The sequence below is a fragment of the Lynx canadensis genome, chromosome A2 (assembly GCF_007474595.2).
Source record: "Lynx canadensis isolate LIC74 chromosome A2, mLynCan4.pri.v2, whole genome shotgun sequence".
NCBI classification, from domain to species: domain Eukaryota; kingdom Metazoa; phylum Chordata; class Mammalia; order Carnivora; family Felidae; genus Lynx; species Lynx canadensis.
Window position 1 is genome coordinate 161860360 of NC_044304.2, and position 25259 is coordinate 161885618.

General features: G+C 52.7%; 2 protein-coding genes across 5 annotated transcripts; one reads left to right on the forward strand and one right to left on the reverse strand.

Moving 5' to 3' along the window:
• Nucleotides 1-471: 471 nt before the first annotated feature.
• ZNF746 (zinc finger protein 746) lies at nt 472-24285 on the reverse strand. Of its 4 annotated transcripts, none has more exons than XM_030308706.1 (7): nt 24215-24285; nt 20588-20887; nt 20374-20455; nt 19251-19364; nt 4841-5032; nt 4229-4354; nt 472-3279 (listed from the first exon to the last, which is right to left on the reverse strand). In XM_030308706.1, exons 1-7 carry the CDS (start codon nt 24236-24238, stop codon nt 2225-2227), a joined length of 1893 nt encoding a protein of 630 aa, XP_030164566.1. In that variant the 5' UTR covers nt 24239-24285; the 3' UTR covers nt 472-2224. The 4 variants fall into 4 exon arrangements, with proteins under 4 accessions (XP_030164566.1, XP_030164565.1, XP_030164563.1 ...); XM_030308705.1 differs by having other exon boundaries at nt 472-3282; XM_030308703.1 differs by having other exon boundaries at nt 20374-20500.
• On the forward strand, nt 24237-25050 carry LOC115502100 (vegetative cell wall protein gp1-like). Its single transcript, XM_030297310.1, has 2 exons — nt 24237-24478; nt 24636-25050. The coding sequence occupies exons 1-2, from the start codon at nt 24237-24239 to the stop codon at nt 25048-25050; spliced, it is 657 nt and encodes a 218-aa protein (XP_030153170.1).
• Nucleotides 25051-25259: the final 209 nt, after the last annotated feature.

A 25259-nucleotide genomic window follows, 5' to 3' on the forward strand; every position in this document is an offset into this window, starting at 1 on the left:
AAGATCAAGATGAAAAAGACCGAACACACGAGATAAAACATTCACAACCGTTGGCTCTGGTTGTCGGGGGGCCTCCACCCCCGGACCAGGAACACAGCAGCCGCGGGCCCAGCAGAGGCACGAGGCGAGGAGAGAACACCCGGCATCTGCTTTTCTCGGATGCTCTGCAGTTCTTCTCCCAGACCCGGTCTCACGCACCTCGCATCGCATTACATCAAGCCGGACGACACAAAGCAGGACTCTACTCTGAAGCGAAGTGACTGGGCGCGTTATGGTTTCCCCTCCATGGAGTCAGACTTCTCTGGGTTCTTCCACTCCTAGCTCTGAGGGACGGCGGCCTCCCTGGGTCCGAGGTGACCACGTGTAGGAGGAGGGCGCCCAGGAAGCTGGCCACACGGCTCCCGTGGGAGGAGGGTCTAGAGGCATCAGTGCCCAAGACACAGGTCTAAGAATGGAACCCGCCAAGCCGTCTTGGTGCTGGTTAGGTTTTATTTTAACAGGATGTTTCCTCTTCATCCGTTTTTCAAAATATCAGTTATATCAATATTAGAAGTGTAAACGGGTACAAAATATACAGTACATAGAAACAGTTTTCCGAACTAGTCTATTGCCTAACAAAAGGACACATGAGGAAGCGGACTGAAAGGAAGCCACGGTCTCTGGTTCCTCAAGGGGGAACAGGTTACCCGTTGGGGGCAAGGGGACCAGTGGCTGTGCCAACGAAACAGGAATGGACACTTGTGTGGTAGGGACAGCATTGCGGCAGAATCAAGAAACCTGGGCCGTTTCTAATTCTACCTCTAAGATGTCAGAGGGGGAATGAACAAGCGCTTGCCCCTCACGCAGCCTCAGACCTGCCACCCAGCAACCCCCCCCCCCAACCCGACCGCCCCCTGGGGAGAATGGGTGCACACTCCAGACAGGCCAGCAGAACCTTGACGCCTAATGATTTTGCTCGGCCAGCGGTGGTACAGATCTTAAGAGGGCAGCCGCGAGTACCTTCCCTCCCCCAAGCCGGTGGTGCTCCAGGACGACCAGCCTGTCTAAGCCGTGGCCTTCCTCGACTGCTGGCACGCGGCCTCGCGCTCCCGCGTGAGGCTGGGAGGGGTGCCCTTGGAGGAGTTTACTTCCTCATCTTTAACAACACTCGTCCCGCGTGCTTTACAAGGTCACAGTAATCAAATGAGACGCGATGTGAAAGCGTTCTGACAACGAAGAAACACTCACTACACAGAGCAAAGGAAAGAGAAGCATTTGGCTGGAGAGGAAAGCGGCCCCACATGGGGTTCGTGGGGTTCGGCAGGCCAGGCTTTGTTCCTGGCTCCGCCGGTAACTGAGGGTGAAAGGTTGGGCCTGCCCACCTCTGCCTCCTCCCCTGCGCAGCCCTAACACTGTGTTTTCAGGTGGCTCTCCTTTATGAGGCCCTGAGTCCCATAACAGGGTGACACCACCCAGATCCCTTGCCGTTAGGGGCGGCAGATGGCCCATAATGGGCCAGCACTTTGGGTGGGGGGACTTTTCAGATGGAGGGGCAAGCTGGGGAACGGGACTGGCTGCCGGTGGGCGCGTCCTTCTCCCTGCTGACTCTGACCCGTGGTGGGGGTTCCACACCCTGGAGGGGAGGGGTGATGGGAGGAGCTTGGAGCCCCAGGCCCAGACCTGCCCCACCGCCAGGCCAGCTTGGTGGCCAGGTGGGGCGGGGGTTTCTCAACTCTGCTGCGCCGCCACCCCCACCGGCCCCTCCCTAGGAGTCAGCGGGGCCAGGGCAGGTCCGGGACCCTCCTCATCTGTGTCCCCAGCCGGCCAACTCACTGTCGGACTTGGTACGGTCACAGCCCACACAAACGCACGCTCCGGAAACCGAAAGTACACTATAAAGTTTAAACTGGTGCTACGACTATTTTCCAGCGTTTTCGTCAAGAATTAAAAAAAAAAAAAAAAAAAAAAGTCTCCATAATTAAATTACTTAAAATTCTATGCTGCTCAGTTTCACAATCAGAGAATTCTACTTTGTTTAGAGGTGGAGGCCGGATCGTTTGATAAGTTTCTCTCCCTCCAGCAATCAGTTCAGCGGCTGGGAAACCGGCTTCCCCGGGCTCCGTTCCCACCACCGCCCTGCCGCCTCCGAGTGGGGCTCTCCTTAGGCGCGCGGCCTGCAGCGGGGCCAGGACACCGGGGCGCCCCCCCCACCCTCGCCAGCTCGGGCGGGGGAGGGCGGGGGGCGTCACAGGTCCGCGCCGTCGCTGGGTCCCAGGACGCTCAGGCCACAAGTCCAGTCGGTCACTAGGTCTGTGGAGGCCAAGGGTCCTTTGGAGGCCGGGCTCTTGAAGGGGTCCGGGGGCCCGGCCGGGAGGGGCGGGAGGGGCTGGCCGCGGGCCGGGCCCTTGGCCCCCGCCGCGTGGTTGCGCTGGTGCTTGCGCAGGTGGTCCTTGCGGATGAAGCTCTTGCCGCAGACGGTGCAGGTGAAGGGCCGCACGCCCGTGTGCGTTCGGTAGTGGTCGATGAGCTTGGAGCGCTCGGTGAAGCGCTTCTCGCACTCGGTGCAGGGGAACGGCCGCTCGCCCGTGTGCAGCATGCGGTGGCGGATGAGGTGCGCGGGGCGCGTGAAGCAGCGGCCGCACTCCCCGCACCGCAGCGCGCTGCCGTCCCGCGCGCCGCCGCCCGCCGCCCCCGGCGCCCCCTCGGGCGGCCCGCAGCTGCGCTGGTGCGCGCTCAGGCTCACCTGCAGCTGGAAGCTCTTCCCGCACGTGGCGCAGGTGAAGGGCCGCCCTCCCGGCGGGGCGGCGGGGTGCTTCTTCAGGCCCGGCTTGTGGCCGAAGCCCTTGGTCCGGCCGGGGTATTTACAGGGGTCGCCGAAGGGTCTCGGGGCCTGGCTGGGGTCCAGCACGGCCTCCCCGCTGTCGGGGGAGGTGTAGGGCACCCCCTCGGGCCCAGTCCTCGGGTTCAGGCCCACGGGGGGCTTACAGCGGAAATTCCAGCCCCACCGAACCCCCCCAAAGAGCCAGTCCCCCGGCGGGGTCTCCTCCTGGGCCACCGCGGGGCTGAGCTCGCCCATGTCCCGCTCAGGCCGGGCGGGCTCTCTCAGCCCCAGCACAGGGTCCTGGCTGGGGAAGGAGCCGCCCTGGTTTTCCCAGGCTCCTTCCTGGACGGGACTAGGGAAAAACCTTGTGGCTTGGCCTGGTCCAAACAGGGTCCCGTGAGCCTCCAGGTCGGTAGGATGCACTGGCGTGGCCACCACCTCCTCTTCCTGGACTTCTGTTTTTATCACAATTTTGACATCTGCTGAGAAAGGCAGAAGGACCCGGTATCGTCGTGTCCCCGTACCTGCTTAAGGGAGGAGCCGATCCTTCCGTCTGGCTGTTCGGCAGCTACTCCGCTCCACCATGACGGTGAGCCCTACTCTCCCAAGCCTCAGGATCCCCTTGGGCAGAGCCCCCCCCCCCCCCCCCCCCCACGCAGTCATGCGGCCAAACCCTGGGCGAGGACCTTCACAGGTAAAGCAACCATCGCATTTGCTCACCCGGGTCCATTTTCGCTTTGGTTATTAAGGCTACTCCTGAGTTCATCCTAAGGCTGACCACTGGTGGGCACGTTTGGAATGCAGCAAGCATTCTAGGTGGCCCGCCGGCTAGTGAGAAAAATATTAGCCAAACAGTAAAACTGTGTTTGATTTTATATAAATGTACTGGACTCTCACATCCTGAAGTTTTATATCAGGGACCTGGGCTTTTAGCACAAATATGACAGGAATGAGGAAAGTAACAGATAACTGGCCTTCAAAACAGAAGTAAATGGAAAACTAATCCATAAGTTTGGTAGTCGTTCTTCCTGATCCTGGCCTTCGGACGCCTGTCTTTGGTAGTGTTGATGGGTCACAAGAGGCTCTGGTCTGGTTTGGTTTTTCCCACGCCAGCAGAGAGCCAGGACAGCTGAGCCTGGGCAGGCGATATGTCCTTCTCAAGGGATCAGCTTTAGCAGGGTTGACTGGTTAGGACCATATGTGAAAGGGACAGTCGGAAACACATACGCTCTCAAGAAAGGCTGTTCGAGCTTAAGAGTTTGGAAGGAGATCAAGGACAGACTATAGAGTCCTAACGCCACATGTGACACCTAAAGGCCTGTTGGCTGAGAGGTCAGGGCAGTTCGGCAGTAAAAACGAGGGCCCTGGGCCGAGGCAGCCTTGCAGGCAGACGCGAGCCTTTCCCGCCCCCTCTCGGCCGCACCATACCTTCCGTGGAGGCTGCTGTGTTGAGCTTCAGTGTCCCGTCCGAGCATGCTGAAGAAGGGTGATGGGGAGGGAGGTCCGCCTGCCAGGAAGTGGGTGGGATCGTGGTGGAAAAGTTGGAGTGGACGCCTGCAGTGAGGACAGATCCGAGCCCGGGCGTTAGGGGAAGGAAGGGCAGGTGAGACCCTAAGATCCCACCTGGGCCTTTTCTGCGGGAGCGTAACCACCTCTCCTCTCCCGCACCCGGTTTTCTGTGGCCCCCTTCTCTGAGGCACCAGGAAGCTCGATGTCACTGCTCATTTCATGCAGGCCTCTGTAATGCGAGGCAGCTGGCAATTTGCCCTGGGGCGAGGGCAAGGCAAACAGGAGTGCAGTGGACCGAGGTCAGGCAGAGAGGCTCTGAGACGTGAGCACCACCAAACCCGGGGGGGGGGGGGGCACAAGGTATCATTAGGCACAGCCCCCTCCCTTCAGGGGGGAAAACTCCCCAGTGGGTCAGGCCGGATGTCCGAGATCTGGGAGGCCACAGCTCCACGGTGCTTCCAGGTCCTTTCCCACACCCTGCCGTCAGCCCCCACACTTGTCCCTGTGTCTGCTTTAGCTGCGGCCACTCACCAGAGGCGGCATCTGTAGAGACGTCTCCTGCTCCGGAGTCCAGCTGGCTGAGGCCCCACGGCTCCTCCCCGATATCCGGCTGTCCGGCTGCCCAGGCCTCTACCCCCAGAGCCTGCTGCTCCTGGAGCTGGAGCTCGCCCTCCTGCTTGATCTGCATCAAGAGGTCAGGGGCAGGAACCGGGGGCCCCGAGCCTGAGAAAGGGAAAGTGCATGAACACACAGCATCAGGGCCCCTCGGCCCCGGTGGGGGACACACATCCAGCCAAGGAAATGGACACGGGCGCTTACAAGGCTCAGATGGCAAAAGAGCCTGGTGGGAACGGAAGGCCAGAGCAAGCAGGGGCAGCGGGGCCTTCTGGGCAAAGCGTGAGGTCACACGGTAGTGAGCACAGGGGAGGGTGGGAAGGGGTGAGGAATACGACCGTGAGTTCTTAGGGCTGGATCTTTGGTCCCTGGGGAAGGCCGCGCTGCTCTGGGGAGGTCCTGCCCTCACTCTTAACACAGAAATGTTACATAAAATGTAAGCCCGAGTATCCCCCCAAACCTTCCCCCCCCCCCCCCCCCCCCCGCACATGTATATGAGTGAGCATAAAACAAAGATTCTAGATATAAGAATCAAAGAGCAAATGCAAAGTCAAATCAAGAGTTGGAACAGAGGCCAGGTGACCCAGGGAGTTGCTGGAACAGGACACAGGCCTTGGAGGCTGGGCTTTGATGTCCAGGTGTGGCGAGACAGTGCTGAGCTGCCTGCGTGAAGCCAGGAGCCAGGAGGCTCTGTCCCTTCGGTGAGCTGGGAGCTGGAAATAACTCCATCCACCTGAGGGCGCTACAAGGAAGCCGCCACCTGTCTAGAGCCACGGGTGGGACAGCCACCCTAAGAAACGGGAATTTCCCCATGTCCACACCGAATTCATACTGCCTACGTGGTACAGAGACCCTAAGCTGAGAAATTCACAGAAACGCTGGCTGACCACCACGGCGCCCAGGCGGCCCCCCCTCCCCCCCGCCCAGCACGGGCAAAGCAAACCTGCCCATGGGGACACCCCCCCACAACTCAGGCCACAGGAGGTCCTATGAAAATAAACTCAGGCCACAGGAGGTCCTATGAAAATAAACTTACAAACCAGGAGTGCGGCCAAACAACACGAGAGTCGTGGCCGAACTCACTCCCAAGAACTACGGAAAAAAAGAAGCTGAAGGATATGGTGTCTTAAGTATCAGCGTGGGAGTTGACACAGCACAGCCTGTGCCCGAGGGTCACTGGTGCCAGGTCACACCACGGAGTGGCCCGGAAACCTCCAGGCCAAGGTCTTGGTGGCCCCAAGGACCAGCAGAGGTGGACAGAGAGTCTCAGGATGACAGCATCTTAAACATCTTAAATCTTTCAGGGGATGCCTGGGTGGCTCAGTCGGTTAAGCGTCTGACTCTTGTTTCAGCTCAGGTCATGATCTCACGGTTCCTGAGATCGAGCCCCCTGTCGGGCTCTGTGCTGACAGCGCGGAGGCTGCTTGGGATTCTCTCTCTCTCCCTCTCTCTCTGCTCCTCCCTGGCTTGTGCCCACGCGTGCGAGCTCACTCTCCGTCTCTCTCAAAATAAATAAATAAAATTAAACATGACAAAAAAAAATAAACACAGTTCTCAGACATTACTGAGCTCACAACTACAAATCGCCACCTCAACCAGAAAAGCAGCTGCCTCAGTGGGTCAGCAGACCACACACTGCAGGATCTGCCCTGCAGAGAGGTTAGGATACTGGAATTACCATATACAGAATATAGACCTTAATGTATTCAGAAAAATAAAAAGGGGAGCATCTGATGAGAGTATCAAAACTGATTATAGGAGGGGCGCCTGGGTGGCTCAGTCAGTTGGGTGTCTGACTTCAGCTCAGGTCATGATCTCACGGTTTCTGGGTTCAAGCCCCGCGTCAGGCTCTGTGCTGGTGGTGTGGAGCCTGCCTGGGATTCTACCTCTCTTTCCCTCTCTGCGCCTCCCCAGTTCATGCTCTCTCTCTCTCTCAAAAATAAAATAAACAAATGTTAAAAAAAAAAAATAGTAAAATAAAAAGAAACAGGTGGAATTAATTTTAACAATATATTTTACTTAACCCAATATATCCAAAATGTTCAGCATTTATGTATCTCATCTTTATAGGACTTTTTAAGTCACCAACAGCCACATGTGGCTAGTGCCCACCATGCTGGACATTTAAAAGGTAAAGATGATCGGACTAAAAATGAACAAGAAACCTAACTATATGCGGTTTGCAAAAGACACGCCTACAACAGAAGGCTGCAAAAGCAGTGTAAAAGAATCAAAGCCAGAATAAAGAAAATTTTTAAAAAGATGCAGTTATCCCATATCTGATGAAATAAAATAAAAAAATTTTTTTTCAATGTTTGTTTTTGAGAGAGAGAGAGAGAGAGAGAGAGAGAGAAAGAGACAGAACAAGAAGGGGAGGGCAGAGAGAGAAGGAGACACAGAATCCAAAGCAGGCTCCAGGCTCTGAGCTGTCAGCACAGAGCCCAATGTGGGGCTTGAACTCACAAACCACAAGATCATGACCTGCACCAAAGTCAGAGGCTTAACCGACTGAGCCACCCATAGATTTTTTTTTTTAATGTTTATTTATTTTTGAGAGAGAGACACAGAGACAGAGCACAAGCAGGGGAGGGTCAGAGAGAGAGAGGGAGATGCAGAACTGAAGCAGGCTCCAGACTCTGAGCTGTCAGCACAGAGCCCGACATGGGGCTCGAACTCACAAACTGTGACATCATGACCTGAGCCGAAGTTGGAAGCTTAACCAACTGAGCCACCCAGGTGCCCCATCAAAATAGAATTTAAAAAGAGAAATATTCACAGAAATAAAAAAAGGACCACTGTGCAAAGTTATATTGGCCAGAAAGAAAAACTAATTCTACATTTTTAATCTAATAACTTAGCTTTAAAATAATACAGCAAAACTCCAGAAGAAATAACTCCCAACTTCTCAGTGGAGTATTTCAACATACCTGTTTCTATAACTGATAAATCTAGCTGATTCAAGGTCATAGGATTCGAATACACTATTAACAAACCTGATCAAATGGACATAGTAGAATCTAAAGACAAGGAAAACTCAAGTTTTTTAAGCCACCCCGAGCAAGAAGGAAAAATGAACACTTTCTAGACCATAAAGCAAACTTTAGTCAATTTTTAAAATACTAATCTTTTAAACACTGATTTTGTAACTATAACATTAAGTTAGAAATCAATAACACATACCCCCAAACTCCCCATACCTACTAAAATTTAAAAATATCTGGGGCGCCTGGGGGGCTCAGTAGGTTAAGCGATTGACTTTGGCTCAGATCATGATCTCACAGTTTGTGGGTTTGGGCTCCACGTTGGGCTCTGTGCTGACTGACAGCTCAGAGCCTGGAGCCTGCTTCGGATTCTGTGTCTCCCTCTCTCTCTCTACCCCTCCTCCACTCACACTCTGTCTCTCTCTCTCTCTCTCGAAAATAAACATAAAAAAAAAAATCTATGTTTTCTAAATAATTCAAGATTCTAAGGAGAAATCACAATGAAAATTAGAAGATATTTGGAACCCAATGCTAACGAAAATATAATTTATCAAAATATGTGAGTTGCATCTACAATGGTACTTAGAGGGAATTTTATGACCTTGTATATTTATATTAAAAAGAGAAGGCGGGTTGAAAATTAAGGGTCAGGGCAAGATGCTGGAAAAGAAATGACATGCACAACAAAACCCCTTTAAAAACTAGAAGACAGGGATGCCTGGGTGGCCCAGCCAGTTGAGTCTGGCTCTTGATTTTGGCTCAGGTCACAATCTCACAGTTTGTGTGGAGCCTGCTTGGGATTCTCTCTCTCTCTCTCTCTCTCTCTCTCTCTCTCTCTCTCTGACCCTCCCCCACTCGTGCACACACACTCTCTCTCAAAATAGATAAACATTAAAAATAAAATAAATAAAAAGTAGAAGACAGGCAACAATACAAGAGCATAAATTAATAAAAGAGAAAACAAAGATAGAATACAGAGAGCCAAAAGTTGGTTCTTTGAAGAGACTATTAAACCGTTACATCTATTAAGAAAAAAAGGAGAAAGCACTGAAAACCGACATGAAGAATGGAAAAAGAACAGAATTATAAACACAGCAGAGATTAGAAGACGGTTTTTTTTTTTTTTTTTTAAATTTTTTTTTTCAACGTTTTTATTTATTTTTGGGACAGAGAGAGACAGAGCATGAACGGGGGAGGGGCAGAGAGAGAGGGAGACACAGAATCGGAAACAGGCTCCAGGCTCTGAGCCATCAGCCCAGAGCCTGACGCGGGGCTCGAACTCACGGACCGCGAGATCGTGACCTGGCTGAAGTCGGACGCTTAACCGACTGCGCCACCCAGGCGCCCCGAAGACGGTTTTATGAATGTTACTCCAAGTCATTTGGAAACTCTGGGGAGGTGGACAAATTTCTTAGAAAAACTAGAATTTGCTAAAACTGACTAAAAAGTGATAGAAAACCTGAATAGTCCTATCCCTATTAAAGAACTTCAGTCAGTAGACCAAAATCTCCCCCCATAAAGACCACTTGAGGCCCAGATGGCCTCACTGGTATTCTCTACTCAACATTCAAGGAACGGATAATTGCAATATTACACAAACGCTCTCAGAAAATAAAAACAGAGGGAATACGTCATAGCTTATATCAAAACCAGACAGTCTGAAAAAAGTAAAATAGGCCAGTTTCACTCAAGAACAAAGATTCAAAAATCCTAAACAACTAGCATACTAAATCCAGAATCCAGCAGTGTATATAAAAGTTCATGACTAAGTTAGGTTTATTCTCAGATCACAGGATTGATTCAACAATAGAAAATCACATAATTTGCCGTATTAGCAGGTTAACGGAGGAAAAATCACATTATCATCTCAACAAACACCAGAATAGCATTCTATAAAAATTCAACATCTTTCCTTATTAGAAATATCTCATCAATTGGAAATACGGGAAACTTCTTTAACTTCATGAAGGGTACTGATAAACAAAACCTTTAACAAATGTTAGACTCAATGTGAAAAGTTAATAAGCATTCTCTTTAAAATGAACCAAGGATACCTGCTATTGCCACTTTTATTTCAGCCAGCACAATAAGACAAGAAAAAAATTAACCGTAAAGATCTGAAAGGAGACAAAACATTCTTATTACTCATAGATGATAGGATTATCTTTTCAGGAGATCTGAGAATCATCAGACAATTATTAGCAATGTTATTAGCATTAATGAGAATGTGAGCAAGGTTTTGAGGTGGAAATATCAGTAAATGAAATACAACTGTATTTTTGTATGCTTTCCAAAAGGGTTTTAAGGGAGCCCATCAACTACCATTTCTCTTCCCTCTCGTGGATCTTAACAGAGAAAATAAAACAAAAGAGGAAGTCAGGTGAGGGTAAACTGTTTTTATTACATAATGATAGCTGAGGATCATCATGCACAAGAGGGGTTCCTACTACTGACTCTAGGACAGGAAGTCCCCTACCTGACCGCAGTGAAGGAACCTGTCCCCTGTGGGTGACCAGCTGCCCCAGGGGAGGAGGACGGACAAACAAGGACTGTCCCTGGTGGGCCCCCTGGAGGGGATGCCTGGGGGCAGAGAGGGATGTCACATAACTGAGCCCCTGCGAGAGATAAAGTGCCTGGAGAGGAGTGTTTCCTGCCCTGCAGCTCTAGCATACATCGGCAACAGATAGAAGAAGCATGTTAACAAAAGGCACCACTGGTAATAATGATTTAAAAAAAATACAACGAAAGGGGCGCCTGGGTGGCTCAGTCGGTTAAGCATCTGACTCTAGATTTCAGCTCAGGTCACGATCTCACAGTTCGTGGGTTCGAGCCCTGCATTGTTCTCTGCATCTCTCTCGCTCTCTCTGCTCCCGTCTCCCCCCCCCCCCAACTCATTCTTTCTCTCTCTCTCTCTCTCAAAATAAATAAATAAAACTTAAGAAAAATACAAGGGAAATAACTAAAAAAAAAAAAGAAAGAATAAAAATAAACACCAGGAACCTAGTAACATACCTAACAACAAAAAAAACAAGATCGTTTGGGGGAAAATACTAAAACTTCAATGAGAGAGTACAGACGAGCTGAACGGAGGGGCTTCAGACATTCACAAATAACACGAATAACGGCAAAGGAGTCCGTTGTCTCCAACGGGCATAATAGACTGAGTGCAACTCCAACCACAATCCCAGCTGGATTTTTCACAGAACTTATTATAAGGCAATTGAGAAGCTGACCCCAAAGAACAAAGGAAAAGACCCGAAGCACTGGTGTGGAGGGACCAGGCTCCCGCCTCCCACCGCCAGGGAAATCCAGCCCCGACAGACTCAGCGCTTGAACGCACAAGGCAGAACCTTTAGAAGAAAATGTGAGATGGTGTATCGCAACCTCGAGGTAGGGAAGATTTCTTACTAGTTTACGACATAAAAAGGACAAACCATAAAGGTAAAAACTAGTAAATCCCGGTACATTAAAATCAAAAGCATCTGTTCTTTAAAATACACCGTGACCGGAGAAGGTATCGGCAATACACATACCTGACAAGAAGATTAATACTCAGAACATGAAAGGAGCGCTTACAAATCGGTAAGTAAAGGGAAAACAACTTACAAGAGAAATGGACAACAGACATACTCAACAGGCATTTCACAGAAAAGGAAAGGTAAGTGGCCTGGAAGCGGGGGACGTGATGTCCAATCTCACTAATTAGGAAAATGCACGTGGTAAAATACGACTTTTAACCCGGTTCACTCCCACCAGATGGGCAGAAGCGAGGACGCAGGTATTTCCGGGGCTGGCGAGGATGAGGTGCCGCGGACGTCTGGGCACCGCTGGCGGGTGCCTGGTGGCAGTGCTGCTTTGAACACTCAGACGTCACCTGGAAAAGTCGAACATGCATCTTTCCTAGGCCCCGGCAGTTCCACGCCCGGGTCTACACCTAGAGGAAGTTTTGCGCACGCGTAACGATGTTCCCAACATCACTGTTCCTAAAAGCAAAAAAGTTAGAAACAAGACAAACGCCCATCAGCAGAAGGAAAAAATGCGCTGTGTCATAGTCATAAGAGAGAAACCCATGAAGTGGTGAAAAGGAACGGACATCAGCTGTACCGCATCAGCAGGGACGACGCTCAGAATCAAGGTCAAACGAAAGGATACAGATGGTATGATCTGTACCAAGTTCAACTTGAAGACTAGAGATGGTGTGGTGTCATTCAAAAAAGGTTCACAATGGCATTTAGGAATATACACATAAGGAATGAAAAATGTAAAGAAAACCAAGGGACTGGTCATATCTACTTCTGAATTTTCTGTTTATCTGTAAAAGGAAGGGAGGGGGATGGGATCAGAGAATGACAATGGGGCCATGGAAGGTTCTGGCTGTGTTCTATTTCTGATGCTGGGTATTGAGACTATGGGTGTTTACTATGATTCTCCAAGGGTCACACGGATTTTGTTCTGTATGTATTTGCTAATGTTATGTATGATACACGGTTACAATGTTTTAAAGAAACAAAACAATATTAAAAAAGAAAAAAAAAACCCATTTGATACAACATAATACTTGCTCACAAGCTTTAGCCAGAAGTGGAAGGAAACTTCTATAAACTTATAATAAGAGTACTATCGAAAGTCTATGGCAAAAACCATCCTTAACTGCTGAGACCTTCAAAGCACCTCACAGATAAGGATGCCAGCTATCTCTGGAACTGCTCGGCAATGTCCTAGCCAAACTGCTGGATGAGAAAAATAAAGTTACAACAGTTTAAAAAGAAGAGATAACTTTTGTGTTATCTGTGGAGGGTACAATTGCCTACATTAAAAAAAAAAAAAAAAACAAACCAAAAAACCATGAGAACCTAAATTGGCAAATCATTAGAATAAGAAAGTTGACTAAAAGTTGTTTTTTACTAAAGAAAGTCAACAGCAGAGCTGTGTACCTGTGATAACTACTTAAAATGTAGGGGGGGAGGGTAGGTGATGGGCATTGAAGAGGGGCATCTTTTGGGATGAGCACTGGGTGTTGTATGGAAACTAATTTGACAATAAATTTCATATAATAAAAAGTGTAATTAATGTAAAAACCCCATTCACAATAGACACAACGATCAGAGAAAACTGAAGCCTTCTTCAAGCACACACAGAAACCTTTGTTAAACGAGTCTTCCCATGGGTAGAGGGGCTCATATTGTAATAAGGGTAATTCTCCAGAAATGAAATTATACAGTAAATGCAATTCCAATCAGAATGCCAGCCGGATTTTCTGAGAACTTGACATAAAGATTCTGAAACTCATATAGGAGAACAAAGGCCCAAGAAGAACAAAAGCCACGGAAAGTTCTGGAGAGCAAGTAGGGAAGGCTTAGTCTTCTAGGTACGAGGGCTTATTATGAAGCTAAAACAGTGCGTGTTGGGGCACCTGGGTGGCGCAGTCGGTTACGCGTCCGACTTCAGCCGGGTCACGATCTCGCGGTCCGTGAGTTCGAGCCCCGCGTCGGGCTCTGGGCTGATGGCTCAGAGCCTGGAGCCTGTTTCCGATTCTGTGTCTCCCTCTCTCTCTGCCCCTTGCCCGTTCATGCTCTGTCTCTCTCTGTCCCCAAAATAAATAAACGTTGAAAAAAAAATTAAAAAAAAAAAAAAACAAAAACAAACAAAACAAAACAAAACAACAAAAAAAAACTGCGTGTTGGCGTAGAGACCAAGACCCAAAAAACAGAATAAAGAGCCCAGAAAATGTGCCTGTGTGTATGGGAACCCGGTTCACGACTAAACTGGCAGTACAAATCATTGGAGAAAAGAAAGAATCCTCAGCAAACCTTGTTGGGAAATCAGATACCCTTGTGGGGAAAAACATTTTTCATTCTCCCTTGCAACCTACACATATATTAATTCTTGATAAATACTTAAATGTGAAAAGCAAAACTCTGAAAGTTTTATAAGAAGGTAGAGGCGAATGTCCTTCTGACCTGGAATGAGGTAGGGAAGGCTATCTTAAGATAGAAAAAGCAGATCATAAAGGAAGAAATGGGTAAGTTTGATTTGACCCAAAATCAAGACTTCTATACAAGGCACTACAAACTTAGAAGACCTGATACAGACTGGGAGATGTTTTGTAATGCAAATAACAGACAAAGGGTTAGTATCCAGAACCTATGTAAAGTCTGAATCGATAAGAGAGTGAAAACCAGAAAAAGACAATTTGCAAAGAAACCAAATAAACGTGAAAAGGAGGCTCCATCTCCCTAAGAGTTGGGGAAATGCAAATGAAAACCATGCCGTTCATTTCAACCTCCATCAGACTGGCGAGAGTCTCATGACGAAAGTGGGCAAAGCTGTAAGAAAACAGGTACTCAGAACTGCTGAAGGGAGCGGGACACGCTGGTGTAACCATGGCAACAGCAGAGGTGTAGACAAGTGTGCCCTGTGATGCAGGGGTTCCTCTCCGGGTCTATTCCCCAGAGAGTCTGCGGCTCATGGACACAGAGAGACAGGTGTAAAACTGCCCACTGCAGCACCACTTGTGAGAGGGAAAAATCACACACAGCGGAAGTGCAAATCAACAGACCAGTGGATAATAAATGTAATGCGGTTGCTTTGGGGATAGTAAGCATCTGTTAAAGTGAATGGACTTGATCTATATGCATCAGTGGAGATAAACCTGAAATACCGAATATTGAGTGATAAATATAATGACATTGATACAACTTTCCAAAACCTGCAAAACCACATTGTATATTGTTTATGGCTATATATACACATAGTAGTTTTAAATAAAAGTTTTAAAGTGGGATGGATGGGCAAAAGACATGAGTAGACACTTTTCCAAAGACATCCAGATGGCTAACAGACACACGAAAAGATGCTCAACATCACTCATCATCCGGGAAATACAAATCAAAACCACGGTGAGATACCACCTCTCACCTGTCAGAATGGCTGACATTAACAACTCAGGCAACAACAGATGTTGGCGAGGATGCGGAGAAAGAAGAACCCTTTTACAATGCTGGTGAGAATGCGAGCTGGTGCAGCCACTCTGGAAAACAGTGTGGAGGTTCCTCAAAAAATTAAAAATACAACTACCCTACGACCCAGCAATTGCACTACTAGGCATTTATCCACGGCATACAGGTGTGCTGTTTCGAAGGGACATATACATCCCCATGTTTATAGCAGCACTATCGACAATAGCCAAAGTATGGAAAGAGCCCAAGTGTCCACTGATGGATGAATGGATAAAGAAGATGTGGTGTGTGTGTGTGTGTGTATACACGTATATACACATATATGTACATATACATATACATATATATACACGCATACATACATACATACATACATGGAGTATTACTCGGCAATCAAAAAGAATGAAATCTTGCCATTTGCAACTATGTGGATGGAACTAGAATGTATTATGTAAATGAAGTAAGTCAGAGAAAGACAAATATCATATGATTTCACTCCTATGTGGAATTTAAGATACAAAACAGATGAACATAAGGGAAGGGAAGCAAAAATAAGATAAAAACAGAGAGGGAGACAAACCATAAGAGACTCTTAAATATGGAGAACAAACTGAGGGTTGCTGGAGGGGAGGTGGGTGGGGGGATGGGCTAAACGGGGGATGGGCATTAAGGAGGGTCCTTGTTAGGATGAGCACTGGGTGCTATATGTAAGTGACGGATCAGTAAATTCTAATCCTGAAATCATTATTACACTGTATGTTAACTAGCTTGGCTTTAAATTAAAAACAAAAAATAATACAAAACATAAAATGTGGATGGAAAGGATAAACACCAACTTTAGGACAACTGGTTACCATAGGGAGGAGTGAGTCTAGGAAATCTAACAAGGAATTTAACACACATATTTTAACACGCAGATATTTTAAATTACATAACACCACAGACACTCAACAAATAACTGTTGAACTCCTACTCTGTGCTAGGCGGTATTCTAGGTGCCTGTAATGATCATACGAACAAAAGACATATAGGTTCTTGTCCTCGTGAAATTTACTGGCCATACATAAATCTGTAAACATGAAATCCGTAATCTCTCTCTATGTGAAATACATATAATATCTGTATCTCCATCAATTCGGTAAATATGAACTATATATAACAATCTAGAAATATACATAATAGATGACACCATCTGCTACGGAACAAACCAAAGCAGGAGAAGGAGACTGGAAATTCGGGGGGGGGGGGGGAAAGGGGCCACAATTTTCAACAAGCAGAGACCCAAAGGAGGTAAAGGGTGGAGCTGGGAAGTATCCGAGGGGCATTCTTGGCGAGTGCAAAGGCCTGGAGCCCGGCGCAGCCTGCGGTGTTGGGGGAAAGCGAGGACGCTGTGGCTGGAACAGAGGGAGCGGGACATAGAGAAGTGAGCCAGAGTCTCTGAGTCAGTGGGAAGCCAGTATGGGGTTGTGAACAGAAGAGTGTAGGGCTTGCTCTGGGGGATTAAGGCAGGAGCAGGTATGCTGGTTGGACGGTGACCGCAGGAGACGATGGCCTCAGGGTAGAGGCGAGGCGGGACGGCACTCTGCACAAGTCTGAAGGCGGTGCCAGCTACTAGGATTTCCCGATGGATGTGGGTGTGAGAAACCATTGGGCTGACTCCTGGGTCCTGGCCTGCACCTGCAGGGTGGACAGCTGTCTACTGTGGCAGGGGAGAGGAAGACGTGTCTGGTGGGGGTGGGGGGGGGGAGAGGAGGTGGAGCTCAGCGGGGTGTGCAGAATTGAGGGAGGGGCGAGGCAAGAGGCACACGGGTGGCACGTGGAGCTCTCAGAGCCACTGCTGGGATGGCAGAGCAGGGGCATGGGCGGAGGTGGGAGGGCACCCCAACGGTTCAAGGTCAGAAAGAACACCAGGAATAGCACAGGAAAGGTGTTAAGTGCGGCAGGAGGAAACCAGGAAGGTTTCCTGTCAAAGAAGTGAATCTGGGAAGAGAGTGATCAATGGTGACAAATGTCCCAAAGTAACGCCACGAGGGTCCCTGGTGGCCTTGCCAGGAATGTTGATGGAAGGGCTTCAAGAGCGGGAAGAGGAATGGGAGAAAGCGGGCGCTGGAGGACAGCGACTGTGGGCAGTGTGACACGAGGAGGGCAGAAGTGGGAGGGCAGGGCTGTGGGGTCAAAAGTGGTCTGTTTCCAAATCGGGCATCCGACGGCAGAGACAGATGCTGGTGGGAAGGATGAGGGAGGAGGCCAGACTGGATCTAGCGTCCAGCAGAGGCAGGCCTTTGGCGGGAGGGATGGCCACAGCAGCGAACACAGAGAACGGGGCACAGCTGAGGCAGACAGGCTGCTGGGGTGGGAGGGCCACGAGGTTTGTTTCTTTTTGTTTCAAACAGTATTTTTTCAACGTGAAAATCCTTCTAAGTCCGGGGGCCAAAAAAAGAACAGACGGTGAGTGATCCGGCCTGCAGGCCACAGTTTGCCAACCTCTGGGCAACTGAGTGGCCCAAGGAGACACCGTGCGACCCCGGAGCAGTGCTGAAGCCCCCAGGTTGCAGGTGAGGAAGAGAAGGCTCATGCGGTTTTCTGAAGCCACATGCAGCTGCGTGGGAACAGGTGCACGACAGGCAGATGGATCTAACCGGGATTATAGTTCTGCCAGGTGAACACACAAGAGGCGTGACGGGGGGATGACGCCAGTGGACCAGAGCCCGGGCTGGGCAAAGAGGAACTGAGGACTAGCTGGGCAGTGGAAGGGCCAGAAGCTGGGGTCAGGGTACCGGGCAGAGCAACCTGCAAGGAGGAGCACTAGGGTGCCGGGTTCAAGTCAAGAAGATGGGAGGGCTGCATCAGGGGTAGGACCTCCGGGTGGGTGGTGGAGAGCGAGTGGAGGGTGGGGGCAAAGGAACAGAGAGGCTGCGGTGCTCAGAGCGCCATCCTGGGGACGTGCCGTCACTAGCAATGCTGGCAGGGGCGGAGATGAGGTCCGCGGAAGGCGGTAGGAAGACGGGAGGCGTCTGATTGAAAGGTGGGGGTTTGCAGGGAGGAGGGGAGACCAGCACAGAGGCAACATGGAGGCGCAGGGACACCAGTGCCTTCCGGGCCGGGGCTGAGCGGGACGCGGGGCAGGGGCAGGCAGCAGCGGATGCAGGGCCCGGGGAAGCCATCCGAGCAAGAATGGGTGGGGACGCTCCAGGAAGAGCGTGAAGATCTGAGGTCTTGCTGGGGACGGACTCCCCACGAGGCAGGGCGGGAGAATTTAGGAACTGAAGCGGAGACGAGGTCTGTCGAGGGCATGCCCAGCCCAGAAGGGGTGAGGAGCGAGTGGGGTCCCGCCAGCAGCCACGGTATTTCCGGGGCCCCTCTTCCCTCTCATGAATGACGGGGTGGAAACCAGAGAGGCCCCCGCGTAGACGTTATAAGGAAAATGAACAAACCCACGGTGGGCCTCCCCCGCAGGCTAGGAAGCCGGGCAGGTGTCCGATCCCTCTTCTCCAACCACATGGCGCCCCGCCCAGTCGCGCCGCTGCGCTCCACTTCCAGCTCTGCCCTTGGCACCTAGCAAGGACTCAGGGGCCGTCCGTGGGGCCGTCTGGGGAACTAAACTGGTGAACGCTTTCCCGACACCTCTACGCACCGCCTGCTCTGGCTGGGCGAACCTCTAATTGCGATGGAGGAGCAAACAGGGAAAACACATTTCGTTAATCACAGATTAAACACAGGTAGACTTTTCAGTAACGTAGGGGTTCGGACCACAGGGGATCCTGAGGCAGGTGGGACAGACGAGGCGGTTCCGTGGAGAAAGCAGGCTCGAGCCTGCACAGGTGGGGTCTCCCGGTCAGTGAGGGACTGTCACCCCTTACACCTGTCTGGGGCATCACGCTGGTGATCAGGCTCTTCTCACGCATCCACCTGTCCTTTCTTTAACTTTCAAAGGTGCTGACTGGCTCCAGGAAAAGCTGAGACCGTGACCCAGGGTGTCCAGATTCACCTTAAATAAATCTGTGGTTCTAATCACGTTGAAACGTGTGACCGGCCGATGAGATCGGCTCTTGGATGGGGGTAAGGCTGGCTTTTCATAAAACTGAGAAAGAAATTTTGTCTTCGACACACTCCTACCTTCCCTCTTCCCCTGATTCCGGGCCCTGGCTCTATCTGTCTTCTGGAAAGCTAGGTTTCCTGCCTGTTTCCCCGCTGGGACGTATTCCTGGAGTGTTTGTTGAACAGGCTGTAGGTCATAACTCAACTATTAAAAAACAGATTTAAAACATTCGAGGCTGAGGTTTCTCCTTGGCTCTTCGTGGAAAGAAAGTCATGCCCTCCCTGGCCCTCTACTTTCCCGTTCCCACCTGATTGCCTGGCGTCCCTGGCCTTCTCTCAGCCCCTCACCTGGACTCGGGTCCACAGGAACATCTGGAACCTTCGGGGCGGTGCGACGCCAGCTGCACGGCTCCTTCCCCTGTTCGGTCTGGGAGAGGACCTCAGGCTTGGAGATGGCGTAGTCTGAGGAAAGATAGGGAGGTTAGCTTTTGCCACGTGGTTCCATTCAGAGCTGGGGACAGGCAGCCTGGGAATCCAAGAATGGCCAAGAAACGAAATTTCTAGATTAGTAAAGAGTCCCGGTTCTCAACCATGGGCAATTTTGTCTCCTAGGGGACATCTGGCAGTCTGGGAGACATTTTTATTTTATTTTAATTAAAAAAATTTTTTTGTAATGTTTATTCATTTTTTGAGAGAGAGAGAGAGAGAGAGAGAGAGAGAGAGAGAAAGAGAGGCAGAGAGAGGAGACACAGAATCCAAAGCAGGCTCCAGAATCTGAGCTATCAGCACAGAGCCCGATGCGGGCCTCGAACCCACGAACTGTGAGATCGTGACCTGAGCCGAAGTCAGACGCTCACTGAACCACCCAGTCGCCTCCCTTCAAGCTAAAATCTAACGTCACACTTGTGCCTGTTCCCATCCGCACTGAGCGTGCCTTATTGCCTTCAGGTCTGGGTCACGCAGAAACCATCCCAAGAGGAAAGAAGCCCAGGAAGAAACAGCCTCTTGGGGTTACCCCATGTGGAGAGTGACAGGGGCCCTGGGAGTCTATGGGGGCAGAGGGGAAGCATGGTCTGCCCATATTGTCCACTAAACTGGAGGAGTGTCACCATCAAGGCCACACGCCCCAGTAAGAGAAGGCTAAAAGAAAGTGGATCGATTCCTTCCTGGACCCGAGAACCGTCAGAGGTTTTACACTCCGTCTCAGCAGGACGGAGACGTCCATGCTCCATGCCTGCTTAAGAGAAACACCACCACGCCTCTCTGTCCGGCCACTCGTGAACTTCACCAGCTAGAGGAAGCTTTCCACTCGGTCACCCGGTGCTCCTCTACGGTGAGAGGAGGTAACGCCTGGCATGGTCAAAGCTTCTAGTGATTTACGCACCCTTGTGGCGAAGCCCGCCAGCATGAGGAGAGAGGTTTGGGGACACTCAAAATCACATTTAGCAGAAAACTGAGCATCGCGCCTTACCCAGGGACACCAGCGTCTCGTAGTTGCCCCGCATCACGTGCTTGTAGAGCTCCTTCTGCCACTCGTCCAGCTTGCCCCACTCCTGCTCAGAGAAATACACGGCCACGTCATCAAAGGTCACGGGCACCTGGAACCACAAGCACCACGTGCGCTCACCCACACGCTTACGGGCACGGCCCCGCGCGCTGTCCCACCCCCAGTGCCCGAGGGGTACCTTGGGGGCCTCCCCCTTGCTGCCCGGGGGCAGCCGCAGGATCCAGAAGTTTCTGTTTCTCAGCAGGTTCTCCATGTTCTCCAGCCGCCTCTGCAGCAGCCCGTACTCCTGCAGCAGGGTCCCCAGCACGGCCCACTTGCCCTCCAGCTGGTTCCCGAACTCCACGGCCGTCTTCTCGCAGTCCGCCAGCTTCTTCTCGGCCATCCCAGTTCGACCTTCGAGGGACAGCAGGCGGGCAGCCTGCGACTCGATCTTCCTCTCCATGGCCTGAATTGTGGCTGCCATTGTCCACGGAGAAATCTTTCGGAAACAAGGAGAAGTCCACCATCATCCGTGCCGTCCACCGTGTGCCTTGAGCCCATCTCTGCTAGGGGTAGGGGGGGCTGGGCCGGGGGTGGGGGTAGGGGGTGTGTGCGGAGCACAAAGGGAAAGCGGGGACGCCCTGTGCCACACGCCAGATCGCGGCCTGGTGATCGGCTCCTCTGGGGGACTCAGACACCACGGCTGTTTGGGCTGGCGCCTTCCCTCCAGGCCTCTGTAGCACACCTTGCACACCCGGATCCCAGCGTTCACTGCCCTGCCCATTAATCGGCATCTGCCTGCGGGGGCTCTCTGGAGCATCTTCTGCAGCACAGTGCGCGGCCCGCGGAAGGCGCTCAGTGCAGTTCTGCTAATAAACAGTGACTTAGCCCTGCTGGCTCATTTCAGCGCATAAATAGTAAACTGCAGATTTACTAGAGCCCAGCCTGCACTTCCCATCGTAATCGCACAGGAACTGTCTACTGATGATGACCTAGCAACACACACACACACACACACACACACACACACACACACACACAAAAAACAGCTGGTTCACTGAACCGGCACAAACATGAGCATTGCTCAACTGCCTTTTTTTTTTTAAAGTATCTCGTGTCTCTCTCTCTTTTTTTTTTTAATTTTTTTTAATGTTTGTTTATTTTTGAGAGAGTCAGAGCACAAGTGGGGGAGGGACAGAGACAGAGGGAAACACAGAATCCAAGGCAGGCTCCAGGCTCTGAGCTGTCAGCACGGAGCCCGACGCGGGGCTCGACCCACCAGCTGGGAGATCGTGACCTGAACCAAAGTCGGACACTTAACCGACTGAGCCACCCAGGCGCCCCTCGTGTCTCACTCTAATAAACATAAAAATCAAACAGCTAATTCCTCTCCCTCCAGTGCAATATGATTTTATCTCCTCCCCAACTGCTCCTCCTTAAACTAATAAAAACCGCCGTTACTGCAAATCTCCACCAGCCAAGAGTTAGACTCTTTGACACAGGTGGCATTGGTGGGTCAAGGGGTCAAAAGGGGTCAAAAGCAACCCAGGTCCCCTGGGTCCCTGGAGAGTCTGATTTTGTCACTCGTGGTATCCAGCCCCTCCCAAAGGAAGAATTAGTCTCAGACATTTTTGTAGCCACCCCAGAATCAATGACACACCTGACAGATTGGGGAAGAACGTAAAAACATGCCATGAGGTTAGACTTTTACATACGATAACTGTCATAAGGCTTCCCCCAAGCAGTGACTTCCCTGTTGCTGGAAAGTTCGCATGGTAGCCTGAATGACCTGACTGGCAGCTGGGGACCCTGAGGAAAGGGCTCATTTTGCTTTGGGTACGGGCTGAACCACCTGACTGACCCACATCTGAAGGTGGGACCGGCCGGTCAGGGAGGAGGTTTAGATATTTGTGCCTCCTTCTGGCGGTGCCTGAGGACGGACGGCTCCTTACAACGTTCTGGAAACCAGTCCTCAACAAATGGTCGGTGCCTAGTAGGAACGAGTGAGGGCTCCTTTGGAGAAAGTCACTGAGAACAACATGGGTGGACGCTTCAGATAACAGGGAGAGGAGGAGAGTGTGAGCAGTGATGGGGGCGGCGTGGGGGGGGGGGCTGTCAAGCACCCTCAGTGCTTCTGTGGCTGTTAGGAGGCCATACCAGATGACCTCTGACCTGAAGAAGGGCTTCACCTGGGTCTCAGAGGATGGGGAGGAGCTGGAGAGGCAGAGAACCATTGGAGGGAAGCTGGATGTGGGCGGGACTCTAGCTCTCAAGGGGTAGGTGTTTCTACCTCGAGGCTACAGGGGCTGAACTGGGCTGGCACCTTGGGCCACCCTCCATGACGGCGACCATCCCTTCCTTTGCCCACGTGTCCTTTCCTATCAACCACCGCCATCTGACCCCAGCCTCCCAAGAGTTTGCTCCAGAAGCATCCACTCACTTCATCACCTGGCTCCCCAGCTCCTGAAATCCTACTCTGCATCTCAGTGCACTTGACTGCCAGTATCCCAATGTTTGCGTTGCAGGAAAAGGACATCTGCGTAAACTACTTTATGACCGGCAAGGCACAGTTTTCTTACATTTTAATGGGGCAGGGAGCCCCGTATAAGGGCTTCAGACTATTTAGTGGGAGGTGGTGACTGTTTGTGCTCAGGCCCAGCTCCTTACTGAACGGTGGGTGGATAATATGGGGCTGTCCTCAGACTCCTGCCAGGGAAGTGGAAAGTCCATGCTCCAGGGGAGCGGATGGTAAGAGAACTCCAAACCCTTCAAGGAATTCCCACCAATATGATGAAGTCCAGGCATCAAAACCCCTTCCAACCCTTCCTGCGGCCTTCTCTCCCACTGCCTCCCTACCAAAACCGTCTTCTGGTGCAGGGGGCTGCCTTCTGGTGCTTGAACATGCCCCCCCCCCACCGCTTTCTCTCTGTGCTCCAGCCCACCTCCCGACCTGGAAAGCTCCACTGGTCCGCCCAGCCTGATGAAATCCTAGCCTTCCCTAAAAGCCCAGCTCAAATCACAGAAGCACAAGCCAGGGAGGGGTGCCAGTCCCTCCCTCTCCTTCCCCTGCACTCCCACAGCCCCTTTCTACTTCAATGCAGGAACCACTCACCTCTTTCTGTTTTGCATCCTTAACACCAGTGTACCTGTCTGCTTCCCCCAAGACACAATGCGGCCCCGAAAACGGAGCAACTGTGTCTTTTCACACACTTTCTAGCTGTGCGATCCCAGGCAAGTTAACTTCTCCAGGCCTCGGGTTTTTCTTTTGTATGACAGAACGAGCACCTACCCCACAGGTTTGTTGTGAGGACAAAATAATGCCTAACAGGGCTGGTGCCTGCCTGCTTCTACGAGAGGGAGCAGCTGTCTTCCGCCCCGACCTCGATGGAGCCGGGCACTCGGTGTGCGCGCCATCCAAGCCGCTTCGGACGCCTCCCAGGTGCCACCAGGCCGCTGGGGGGAGCTGGGGGGTAGGGAGCGCCGAGGCAGAGCGGTGGGGAGAGAAAGGAGCCGCGGGGTGGGGGGCGCGGAGATGGAGGGGCCGGCGGATGGGGCGGGGGCAGGAAGCCGCGGAGGGCTGCAGGAACTCGGCGTGCGGCGGCCTCCGCTGCGGGGACGGTCGGTTCCGCCCTGCTCAGGCTCGGCCGCGAATGGGGGGGGCCCGGCCGGCGGGCGCCGTAGGCCCCGGCGGACCCCGCGCCCCGCTCGCCGGAGCCCAGGCACGGAGGCCCGGCCCGGCCCACGGAGCCCCTCCCCAGGGCCTGCGGCGCCGTGTGCTGGGCCCGGGCCCCGAGTCCGCGCGTCGGTGCGCGCGGGCCGCCCTTACCGGAGCCGCGGCCGCCTCGGCCATGGCCGTGCGCTGTCCGGCCCGGCCCGGAGGAAGTCGCCGCCGCCGCCGCCGCCGCGCGCGGCTCCACGCAGGCCGGCCCCCCGGCTCTCCGCAGGCGGCGCCCGCCCGGCCCTGCCCTGCCTTCTCCGCCCGCGTCGCCGCGCTCCTCGCTGGCCGGCCCGCGCCGCTCCGCCCGCAGACGCGCCGCCGCCGTCAGCGCCCGGCCGGTCCACACTGCATCCTGGGAGCCGGCGCAGGCCCGTGAGGCTTCCTGGAGGCAGCGCGGCCGCACAGCCCCACCTGCAGCCCGGAGAGGCGAACGGCAGGCGCGGCGCCCGCCCCGCCCCGCCCCTCCCCGCCCCTCCCCGCCGCCAGCAGACCCACCCACCCACCGGTCCACCCGCCCGCGGGCCCCTAGAGCCCCAGACCCCCCGCCCCACCGGCCTCGCGCCTCCCCGACTCCCCGAGCCCCCGAGCCCCCGACCCACGGGCTTCCCGACCCCGGACCGCCCGACCCACCGGCCTTCCCACTCTCAGACTGCCGGATCCCGGACCCACTGACGACCCGACCCACCGGCCTCCCGACTCTCCGACCGCCCTATCCCGGATCCACTGACCTCCGACATACCGGCCTCCTGACCCCCGAACCCCCCCCGCCCCCCGCTCCCGACTCCTCGACCTTCCGATCCACCGGTCCGCCGGCCCGCCGACCCACCGGCCTCCTGACCCCCCCGACCTTCCGACCCCCCTATCCACCCGCCCACCGACGCTGTCCGACCCACGGGCCAGCCGACCCACCAGCCTCCGGACCCCCTGAACCACCCGGCCACTGACGCTGCCCGACCCACAGGTCTCCCGACCCCCCGACCCCCTAGCCCCCCTACCCACCAACGTTGCCCGACCCACTGGCCCCCGACCCCCCCCCCCCGACCCACTGGCCTCCAGAACCCCCAGACCCACTGGCCTACGGCGGGGCGCGCGTTGAGTCACCGCCTGAACCCCGAGCCGGACCTGCATCCTGCTGACAGCCTCACGCCCTGGA